General features: G+C 43.0%; 1 protein-coding gene across 1 annotated transcript; it reads right to left on the bottom strand.

Annotated features, from left to right (window-relative positions):
* Positions 1-1,316: 1,316 nt before the first annotated feature.
* Positions 1,317-11,649, bottom strand: fbln5 (fibulin 5). The gene is made up of 11 exons (XM_061082828.1): positions 11,411-11,649; positions 11,221-11,275; positions 10,622-10,670; positions 10,172-10,450; positions 5,251-5,373; positions 4,570-4,686; positions 4,345-4,461; positions 4,027-4,149; positions 3,342-3,468; positions 3,026-3,221; positions 1,317-1,478 (listed from the first exon to the last, which is right to left on the bottom strand). The coding sequence occupies exons 1-11, from the start codon at positions 11,452-11,454 to the stop codon at positions 1,317-1,319; spliced, it is 1,392 nt and encodes a 463-aa protein (XP_060938811.1). The 5' UTR covers positions 11,455-11,649.
* Positions 11,650-11,929: the final 280 nt, after the last annotated feature.

The following is an 11,929-nucleotide window of genomic DNA, read 5'->3' as shown; positions in this document are numbered from 1 at the left end:
CCTTCCCCGAACAGACCGTGACAGCACCACTCTGGGTTTGGAGTTTTGGTCAACACTTACAATCACTGCATTTATTAAATATTACCTCTTCCTTGATCGATATCCCAGCAGGGGGGGTGGGACGGGTGGGAACTTGACCACCACACAGGTCAGCACATCTTTAATAACTGACCTGGTTTATTGACGTGTTCATATTGAGGTGATAATGATGGTAATAAAACTATTCATCTATTCAGTGAGGACCTTTATTGGGTGTTGACACACAAAGATCCTTAATTATCAGGGTCCCAGATTTTTATTGTTTTTCCAAAATCTCCCAAAATCATAAAATTCTAATAATCCCTCTAAAATGATTCAACTAACTGAATAAATCCCATGTTTTGATTCCTCCAGCTCCAAACAGGTTTAGTGTTTATAAATGAGTTGATATAATCCAATCATATATTCCACTCATCTGCAAAACCCAAATCTGTAATTTGATATGACTAAAAACTGTTCGTTTACATAAACTTGAATTATAAACGTTAATATTTAGTGTTTTATTCCTTAAAATGTATATTTTGCATCTAAATCCCCAAAATTTGTAAAACTGATGCCTCAAATTTTCATGGGGTTGAATTTGATCGCACATCCCTTTCATTTAGCTGTGTTCCCCAATGTGTTGCTATGATCCCAAAGTTTGTTGTAAATATTAAACATCATACATCTTGAAAATAGGGCTCTACAATGTGCTGATGATGATATCATCCCAAATCATATTAGAGCATTATGTTGCCTCTAAAACCTCCAAATTTGGTTGAGTGTCTCTCAACCGTTGATTTGATTTAAAATGATCCCACAGGCTTTTAGAGCCTCAGCGTTATGATCCCAGAACTGAATGTATCAGTAAGAGTTCAGGTTCCTGCTCAAGCTCGAGTCCTTTTCTGTGGTAAAGACATTTATTGAACTTAAAGACACGGTGATCAATAATTCAGCTTATGACTGATTGTTACATCATTTCAAATACAACCGCTCCGGATGCACAGTTACACGTCTGCTCCGATGAGCTGCTCATCAGGTCACGACAGCTCGGAAACATTCACAGCTCATCTGGAGGGAGACAAGTTTTCAGGTGATTTTCTTAATAGAGGAGGTTAAAAAATGGTACAACATAAATATCCATCTGTGTTGAAAGAACATATCCCTATAAAAAGCTCAGTGTCCATTAAACCAGGGTGGGGGGGGACTGGAGGAGAGGCTTTCCCATCAGCTCACTCTTTATCGGACGCGTCTTTATTGACAGGATGAGGATGATGGGGGGGGGGGGGGTCTCCCGCTCAGAACGGGTGCTCCGACACGAATATCGTCAGGCGGATGATGGAGCTGCCTCGGAAGTTGATGACATTGTTGACGGTGACCATCTCCAGATCCAGCACCAGCTCCTTGGGGCCTTTGATCGGCCGGGACAACACCAGGGTGGCGCTCACGTTACTGGTTTGCTACGATATGAAAAAGAAGAAGAAGAAGAAGAAGAAAAGAGATGTGAGAGGGAAGTGAGGGATGAAGAGGAGGAAGCAGGGAAATGAAATGACTGCACGTTGAGGGAGAAATGTCAATTAAAACACAAATATAAGTCCTGTGTCGTTCAAACTAAGAAAACAGAGGTTTTTACATTTTATCACACAGAAGATAATTCTTATACCTTTTTATATTTCTGTTGTTATATTCTCTTTATTTATTTCCTGTGTCTGTAGTGACCTAATTTGAGATACACACATGTAGGACGCCACCTACTGGCTGAATCCTGCACAGTCACTGGGCTCAGTGTATAAATGTGTTTAGTGTTTTCACAGCCTGTTGATTTGTTAAAGGAGGAAAAACACACTCTTACTAATAACATGACATAACTGTGTTTTCCTACTGTAACATGTCAAAATGTCTTCTGTGAAAAATGGGTATAGAGACATCAACAAATGACATGAGCAGAATAATTCATGTTTCCATGGTTTATATTCAGAATCACACCCTCAACAAGGTTCTCCTTCTGTACGGGAGATTTATTACCTCAAATCTAGATGTTTATATAATATACGTCACGTCACAGGTCAGACGTTACGTGATGATCATGGTGGACAGATGAATCGATGTTGTTCCTCTTGATGAATAACTTTGTGTGTTTGGGTATAAATCACCTTTCAGTGACAGTTTCAACAATGAAGGCTCACATCTTGTATTTAGTGACATCTGGTGGCTTGACTCGCTGTGATTTCGATGTTTAAAGCATGTGTGAGTATCTGTGACCTCACTGGTGAATGTGGTTTACAGAGCACACGTCTGACCACACGTCAGCCGGGGAGGGACAGGACAAAGGTGTTTCTGATTCACCACAGAATTGTGAAAGTGTTTTACAAGCGGTTGCATCATAGTTGTAGTTATTCTGATGTAACTCGGGGACTAATAACCTTAAAAAAATAAGTGCAACGATCATGTGAAACTATTTATGATGTGAAAACAAATATCTTTTCTAACTAAACCCGCACAGCTCTGATGTTTCTACACCAGAGCAGTTTTTCTTTCCCGTTTGGTTCTGAAAATGTATTTTCTGATGATGGAGTTTGAGTGACTGTAGGTGGCGCTGTATCCTTTGTCTGTGATTTCACTGTAGCAGAGGTTTCTCTTTTTTATTGTAAACTAACTGTAGCTACTTTCTGCTGGTTAACACATAAAAGCCTAAAACATTTCACTTTAACTTCCCCTATTCATGCATTATTAAATAAATAGTTTATAACACACAAATATGTGTTTGATGCAGATATAAGGGTATTAAATAGTGTATTAACTCATTGTGAGCCATTAAAAAAGGCCGTATTTTATCTTATGACAAATTTTCATTATCAATTTACAGAGCAACCTCCACATATGCTCATTTAATTCCTGTGACGGGTTAATTTCTTATTTCTAAGCTTTCAGCATGAAGTCGAGTCACTGCACTTTGATTCTTCTCCTTCAGATCTACAGGTCAGTGTCTCTCCTCCATCGTACTCACCCTCATGTAAAACTCTCGCCCGTCATTGCCCGACTTGATCTGGAAGATGTAGAAGGCGCCCGGGTAGCGGGTGGTGGCCTGCATCTGGAAGATGTCTGCAGGCACACTGCGCCCCGACGACAAGTCCATGTGTCGGTACAGAACGGTGAAGGGCTTGTCCCTGCAGGCAGGGTTCTCAGCTGAGCACATGCACTGACTGCACAGGGGGACACACAGGGGGACACACAGGGGGGGGGTCAGGGTCCCAGCAACACTCAACAACTGGTTGACTTTGTGTTCGGTATGTAACAGAGTTATTCGGGGGGGAACCACTCACTTGTCACTAACTTCGACGTAAGGAGAGTGACACTGTAGAGGATCCAGGCATGTGTAGCCTCCCTGGAAATTGAAACATACTTGTGCTGTTGTACAGGTGTTGTTACCAGTGTCACATTCATTGATATCTTCAAAATCAAGCACACAACAGTCAGGGTCAGTTAACACATCATCATCATCATCATCATCATCATCATCATCATCATCATCATCATCATCATCATCATCATCATCATCATCATCATCATCATCATCAGAGAAAAAACATTGAGAAAACATCAACGAAACAGTGCGTGAGAATGAGACAGAATATCATCATTTTAAGATTTGTTTTAAACATTATCTGATATAAATACTGATCAGGACCGATGTTACACACATGTACAACCAGTCTAACACTTTTTCTTTATTATTCTGCACTTATTGTTATTATTATACTACACATGTTGGGTGACAGATTAAGGAAAATGGATTAAAGTAAGAAAAGGACTTCATTATGTTCAAAACTTTCCTGAAAGATATACACAACAAAGCAATTCTCAGCAGCTTCATAAGACATGTTTACTTCAGATTATTTGTCCTGTGTGATGCAGCATTTTAACTGCTGCTGTTCAAATGACAACACAAACAAATATGTATTCAGTTCATGTCTCTGTACAGTCAGGACCGGGTCATTGTCCTCCTACCTTCACAGCTCCTGCCGTCCTCAAACACAAAGTACCCGGGCGGACAGATGCAGGAGAAGGAGCCGGGGGTGTTCACACATCTGTGCTGACACAGAAACTCAGAAAAGCTGCACTCATCCAAGTCTGCAGGGGAAACAAATAACAGTCTCACATCCAAACTGAGCTGGAACTGACTCTGTACGTATGTTAATCTAAATTTGGATATGTTTCATTTGCTTAATATTCACATACACAGCATATTATCAAACTTTAAGGTTCGTTATATGGAAACAAATCTCCTGACAGATTGCACAGCAGTTTAAATGTGGCTCTGCTCACCGATACAAGAAGTTCCATCAGCTGCCAGCTCGAATCCCTCGTCACAGTTACACATGAAGGAGCCGTAGGTGTTGAAGCAGCCGTGAGTGCACGGCTCATCTTCACACTCGTCCACATCTGCAGAGAAACAAGGAGGGAACTCAACACGACACTGGAGCAGATGCAGAGTGTGTGAGAGTGTGTGTGTGTGTGTGTGTGTGTGTTAGTGTGTGTGTGTGTGTGTACCTTGGCAGGTCCTGCTGTCTGGGTTGAGGATGAAGCCGGGGTTACAGGAGCAGGAGTAAGAGCCCGGGGTGTTGGCACACAGCTGTTGGCAGTAACCATAGCGACATTCATCAATATCTGGTCAAAGAAAAGAAAAACACAAACTGGTTACCATCAACAACGTATAGATGTTTTCTGAAAAGTACAAAATAAGCTTTATTCTTTTCATCTTGACAGTTTATTGATGTGAAACCCTGATGAGCTGCAATACCACTCAAAGCATGAGGGGGGTGCTGTTCCTCTAGATGAGGTCACAAAGGCTTTTATCAACAAAGACGAGAATCATGTTAAATCACATTATTATTTATAGTTTTAAGAATTGAAGAATGTAGAAACCTGCTCGTTGTCTGCCAGCAGGGGGCGTTATGACATCTCTTTCTTTAAAGACCACTTCACAGACTAAATTCACATTATCTATGTTTTCTAACTGTTTATATTCCATAAATATTTTTACAAACACCATAGCTTTTCAGCAAAATGGCTTTTTGCAAACAAGTTTGAAATAATCAACGTGTGAAACTACATCAACAAACCAGGTGGATTAAGTTCCTCGAGCTCAAATCTTTTCCGGACGATTTCTATATCAGATAATAAACCTCACCTGTGAAGCAGCAGTGAATGTGATGGGCTTTGCTCACTCACCCTGACACTGCCCCCCGATGAGCCAGTACCCCTCGGTGCAGGAGCAGGTGTAGCCCCCCGCCGTGTTGATGCACACCTGGGTGGGGTTACAGTGATGAGAGTTGGTCTCACATTCGTCGATGTCTGCAACAGAGGAAGAGGAAGAGGAGGAGAAGTTAGTGTTTCATCCTCTTTCATGATAAAAAGATTCCTGAGTGGAAATCAACAGGCAGGTCAGAGTCCCACAGCACAACAGGCATTAAGGGTTACGTATATGATATGCATTGCCACTAGATGTCGCACTAACACCAGCGTCTTGCTCAGTGATAGTGGTCCTGTAACACAACCAGAAGTTACCCTGCGTACAAACAAGAACAACAAGAACAACAACAAGAAGAACAACACGAGGAACAACAACAGTCCAGCAGCCCTGCAGATTAAAGGGATCTGTTGTGAGGCTACAGCTGTTTCCAGGGGTCAGTGGTCCGGTCCCTGTTGGAGCCTTTGTGGAATGCGTTGGTCAGTTGTTATTCTTTGTGAACGCAGGTGAACCCTGCATTCATTTTGTTTGTGCAGCTTGTTGTTATCAAGCTGCACAAACAGTGTATATGCGGGTACACGGAATATACCCACTTATTTTCCTAGCGTACACCCATTTCTAATTAGCCTCTGATGTGCATCAGTCAGTGTGCAAAGTGATTCAGTCTCATCCTTTAGTCTGCGGTTGAGTTTTGATGCAATATATGTGCATCTGCATCAGAAATAATTTGAAAATGCTTTAGGTCCATTTTTGGAGAAGAAACATGTGGAAAGGTTTTGATGTCAGGTCAGTGCACCAAACTTCTTTTGCAATATAGTAATAAAGCAAAAAGTGTTTTTGGTCTATAAACGTACAGAGATAGTGAGCGTGTGAGAAATTTGACATGTTAGTGTTTAAAAAAAGGTACGTTTATCCTTTGTTGGACTCAACAAAAGACAAACCTTTATAGTCCTGAGCTTCGTTCTAAGCGAATCACTTTGTATTTTGTTCGACCGCCTCATTCCACAGCAGCACTCGAGGGTTCGGTGCTTTGCTCAGATGCACATCCGCCAGAATAGAGTTTATTTCCTAATGGCTTGGGGGGGTTTCACAGACAAACGTGAAGTCAAAGGTTTTGTTTCTCCAACGCTCAGGTTTTCACCGGCCCTGTATTTAAAAGCCTCTTAACACAACAGCTAACACTTCAGTCAACTCTCACTTTCCTGCTGTTTCTCAGATTACGCTCTGAATTCCTTCCTCTGGAGCGGCCCACATTCTCCATCATAAGAGCTGCATTTCCTTTTGAGGATATGACAGATGAAACATTCCAGCCTCTGCTCACGGTTCTCAGACCATGAAGTCACAGATCTCTAGGAAAACCGGCGGGGGGGAAGTGGGTTTGGGCCGGGCTCTTTGTTTGGTCAGGCAGCGGCGAGGAGCGATAGCATCTTTGGGGTGGTCTGTTGCCCTTTGTGCCAACTTGGACCCCTCACCCTCCACGGGGGGGTGGGGGAGGCCCGAGGCGTTCGGCCCCCGGCCAACAGCTACAGCGGCCATGGCACCTGCTAGCCGTTAGCAGGCGATACCTCAGTGAAGGGTTCTCGCCTGCAGCCCATGTGCAGCCTGATCTCCAGTGAACACACACAAAGTGCAGTGAGTCGGCTCAGCTCCTTATATAGAGCTGTTCATGAGCTGCTCACGATCCTCGTCAGCGTCAGAGAGAACCTGACAGAGTGTAGAAGGTCGGTCAGAAGGATGAAATACAGCTGAGATACTTGTGCACAAACTGATTCAATCTAATCTCCAGCGAGACAAGAGGTAAATTCTTCTTCTCCTCTCAAACAACACAGAAAAGCAGAGTAAACCCTGAGTGGGATGAGAAGCAGCTCAGAACTGCAGAATGACAGATATGTTTGTTGTTTATCAAAATGGTTTCATGAGCCCACGAGGTTGGAAACTTGTTCTCCAGCTACAGACGAGCCTGAAATCCCTCAACTTAAGGAAGAACATGAAAATACCCCCCCCGACTGTAGTTATGAGCGGAAATGAATATCGCGCTCCCATGGGAAATGAAATGTGAAGTCCAGAGGCAGAATTTGATCTTTTGTCTGTAAATAGATCTCCTGCTTAAAGGGTCAGTTCACACAAATTACATATTTAATATTGAATAGATCTGTGAAGCACTTAATGCTGGAATCAAGAATCATAATCCCTGTCTGAGATTAGCATGTTAGCATGATAGAAAGATGAAGATAGAAATGTAACTTCTGCCCTGTTGATGTTGCAGGATGAAAAGTTAAGAGATGACCAAAGTTATGGTAATTTATCCTCAGCAGGGGGCATGAACATATGACAAATATTGATATTTCAGCCTGGATTTAAGTAGGAGACGCACTAATGCACTGACATCACCTCCCTGGAGCCACACCACATGTGTAGAGCTAAAGAAAACGAGTGTTTATACAGATGACGACATGATGACTCAACAGAGGTGAAGCCTAAGGGTCTTGATTGCCACATTATCCATGTTAACATTCAAAGTGCACGTCACTTTCTCTCTTTTTAGATTTAGTTCTTATCACACTGGTGTTTGTTTGAGTGTTCATTCGTCCAGTAAGTTTGGTTGTAATAACTTATTTGAAGAATTTATAAAAACAGGGTGAAACATCCTGATTGACCAAACCAGCACCCTGGAATATTTGCATATTTGCACCAGCACCATAACAAGCATATTTGAATATTTGCACTACTGCACAAATTGAACATTCATCTGTAAAGATATATATTTAGTTGTATATATTTTATTTTCTATTTTGAATGTTTGATATTCTATTTCATTGTTATTCTATTTTATTCTATTTTATACTATTTCTATTTTTATTTTATTTTTTTGGGTTGAAATTACTGAGCATTGCTTAAAGAGAGTGTGTGACCCAGGCATTTCATTGACAGTGACTACTTCATGTTATCTCTGTTCATTTGACAATAAAAATCTTGAATCTTGAATCTTGCATCTTGAGACTGACTCGTGATTGGTGGAGCACGTGCATCGACGGGACCTTGACACCGCGGCTCCAACCCCTGCAGCCTCATGGTTGTTGAGTTATAATTTAAAACGTCACACTTATAGCTTTGAAGGGGTCATTTCTTATATTGTTTTTACCCAGACTGGTGCCATTACTGACTGTTGGAGCATTAACTTCAAGACAAAGCCATGTTTGTTTCAGGCTCAGACAGGAAGTCCCAGTCTGTATAGCTTCTGCCCCGTAGCTGCATCAATCAACAACAGCCCATTACATCACCACCCACTCCGGCGTTCAGCCAGTGGGGGGGCTTGTTACCACCGGCCCCCACAGAGCAGTGCCTGTTCTCGGGCACAGATCTGGCTCCACATGAGCTCATGTTTGGCATCCTGATGGAGCAGTTGACTCAAACAAGGTTGTGAGCCGATTCCCTGACAGGCTGCTTCTCCCCTGCTGAGAGGAACACTCCGTATTTGTGCATGAGCTAAACTCCACGCTTCTCTTTAGAAGGAGAAAGCTGAATGTTTACATTTTCCATTCATCACAGGTCTGATTCATCCAGAATGACAGAGAAAAACACCTCAGATGGACGACAGGGCCTGTTTACACCAGCTCGTCCCTGCTCGACACACTGGGGCTATTGTGTGAAGCTGTATTTAACACAGCTTGGGACAATATAGATTAAGAATGATCTGACAGCTGGAGTCTCTTGTGGCTGTGACGTGCAACAGAATCCTTCAGAAAGAGCAGATTCCCTCCCTGAGAGGAGCTGGAGGGCCTGGAGCTCCAGCTCGGTGACGACACACAAGCTGAAACCCAGAGCCTCAAGATAATCTGTCCCTGTGAACTGATGGATTCATGCATTTCCCTGGAGTTAAATCATCATCTCTGTGGAATGAATTTCTGAACTCTTATGCCTTTTCACTGCATCGTCAGGTGGTGGCTTCACAACTTCACAACTTCACAACGGAGACGAGAAACCGCAAACAGCTGCAGCAGAGGATTCACTCTCTGCACTTGCATCTCTTACAAGCAGCTGCACGTTGAAATGTTTTCAAAATGATTTTGAAGATAAATCTGAGAGAGTTTTTGTCCATGGATGCAGAAAGGATAGAGGTTAAAGCAAATCACAAGGGTACAAGTAGTAGTAGCAAGTAGTAGTAGTACACAGTTACTATACTTTCTTTGTACTTCTAAGTATTTCTGTACATTTCAGAAGGAAAACATGATTTTTTTCCTGCATTAAGAAGTTGAGTCACTTCCCATATGAAAGTTTTAGATGTTGCCTGCCGGGTCACAACATCACAGGTCACACTTAATAGGTTCTTACTTCACATATATTCATATTATTTAATTGAATATTCCCCACTCCTTCATCCTGTAAACTGCTGCTTCATTTTACTATGTTAAACGTTATACGTTATATGTTATATGGTATCTCATTTTTTTAAATTTTTGTAAAGCCCGTCTACTGTGTATATGCTGCCTGCTGTGTATATGCTGCCTGCCATGTCCCAAGAATTTCAATAAACACGACAATAAACTTTGATTTGAGTTGATTTGATTTGACATTAAAAACATTCATCCAGTTCTGCGTGAGGATGTTATCAGCTGCATCAATGTCTCAACTTTTGGTTTCAGATGATTTCATTTCAATGTTTTTGCAGCCGGACCAAGTAAAGTGATGTTTTTCAGGAGAAAATACAAAGAATCACAACTATTCTTCTCTCAGATGTTTGTTTTCCTTCTTTCCCGCCTCATCAATCATCTCAGGAGCTCACTAATTGATCCTTGACCCTTTGGAAAGGACACAAACCCTCAGACTGGAACCTCCATGTTAAACTACAGCTCTGTGCATTTAATACTTGTGAACATTTTAAGTAGTTTGAATTGGACTCACCGTTACAGGTCCCGTCCTCTGCAGGAGAATATCCCAGCAGGCACTGGGCCGTGCTGCCCACTCTGGGGTAGCTGGGCTCCACGGACCTGGGAGCCGGGAGGAAGGAGTCTTGGAATCCCTGAGACGTGTCCGGGTAAGAGGGCTCCGGCAGCAAGGGGGTCTCGGGTCTGTAGGGCTGGTTGTACAGACTCCTCGGCATGCACAGGTAGCCTCCGTTCTGGTTCACACAGCGCATGTCTCCCCGGCAGGCATCTGGCAGGGTACGGCACTCGTCCACATCTGGAGGACAAGGCCATGCACTGATAAGGACATTCCTGCATCCAGAACATCTGGGGGCGTCTTATTCCTTCACTTTTCTCCGTTCAAACTTATTCACACTTTACAGATTTTCTCCAGATTCCAGATTTTGTTTTTTACTTTCAACCTTACAAGACAGCAGCAGCCACTCACCTACACACTGTCTGGCCCTGCGGTCATATGCAAACCCTTCCTGGCAGGCCTGTGGAGAGTTATATATTAGTAATTCATGTATTTAAGGCATCTGGAGCTGCTACAATAAAACTAGTCATGCAATGTGATTAATTATGAACGCAAAAATATGAACAAGCACACCCTCCCCTCTTCAGTTCAGTTTTTGACCATTAAAGCTTCATGTCCATGACCTGGGTCGACATCAATCAATCAAATTGTATAGCCCATATTCACAAATCACAATTCGTCTCATAGGGCTTTAACATGGTGTGACATCCTTCGTTCTTAACCCTCAACAAGAGTCAGGAAAAACTACTAAAAACCCTTTTAAGGTAAAAATACTTAGAAACCTCAGGACGGACAGAAGTGCAATAGATGTCAAGTTGTAGGAAAACATCAAGATTAAAGTTTTTAGCAGCATTGATGAGGGTAAACATTTTGAAGGATAACTTCAATACTATATGTCAAGCATAGTCTCTGGTCAGCAGCAAGATCATGATCCAGCATCAAGATCGGATCCACGACATGAAGGAAACCCCCTGAGAATGTGACCCAGATGAGGGAAGGTGCTGTGTTACCTGTCCGTGTCCAGGCTGGATGCAGAGCAGAACACACACAAGAGCTGCCAACATCCTGCAGAATGGGAGAGAGAGAGAAGCATGTTTTCAAACTGAGGAAAAACCAGGAGCTTCTTCCATCTCATTCAGATTCACACACACACAAAACAGATTTACGCATGGGTTAAAGGACAGGATGAAGTTCCCTCACCTCGCAGAAGAGCAGGACCTGAGGCTGCGGATTTCAAACAGCATGGTTTGTGCTGAGCTCTCGGAGGAAAGACTCAGAAGGAGCCGTGACTTCTCCCTACACCCCCTCTCTCCTTCTCTCCTCTCCTCTCCTCTCTTCTCCACCTCCTCCAACTACGCGTCTCGACACCAGGTTCTCATTAAGTCTGCTCCAGCTGAGGCTCCGGTGAAGAATGGCTCCTCTCACAGGGATCTGCTCCGGTTCCTGTCGGCTCTACAGATTATTTAGCTATGCAAATTGGCCGGCCACCCCCCCCTGCCAGAACAGCTGGATTCAATCACGCAGAGACAGCCAGTCCCCCCCCCCACACACACCCCCCTCTCCAGCCAGAGACAGTGGCCCCACACTTCATTTCTACAGGCGGCTGCTCCTGAGCTGTTAGGGGCATAAAACACACAAACACACACATTCATAGTGTCTGTTTTCCAAAGATACAAACAGCCCCCCCCCACCCATCCATAACTCTGAACATCTGGAGCG

The sequence above is a fragment of the Limanda limanda genome, chromosome 12, assembly GCF_963576545.1.
Source record: "Limanda limanda chromosome 12, fLimLim1.1, whole genome shotgun sequence".
Lineage (NCBI taxonomy): Eukaryota > Metazoa > Chordata > Actinopteri > Pleuronectiformes > Pleuronectidae > Limanda > Limanda limanda.
Note: the sequence above shows the minus strand (reverse complement) of the source record. Positions and strands in the feature narration are given on the sequence as shown.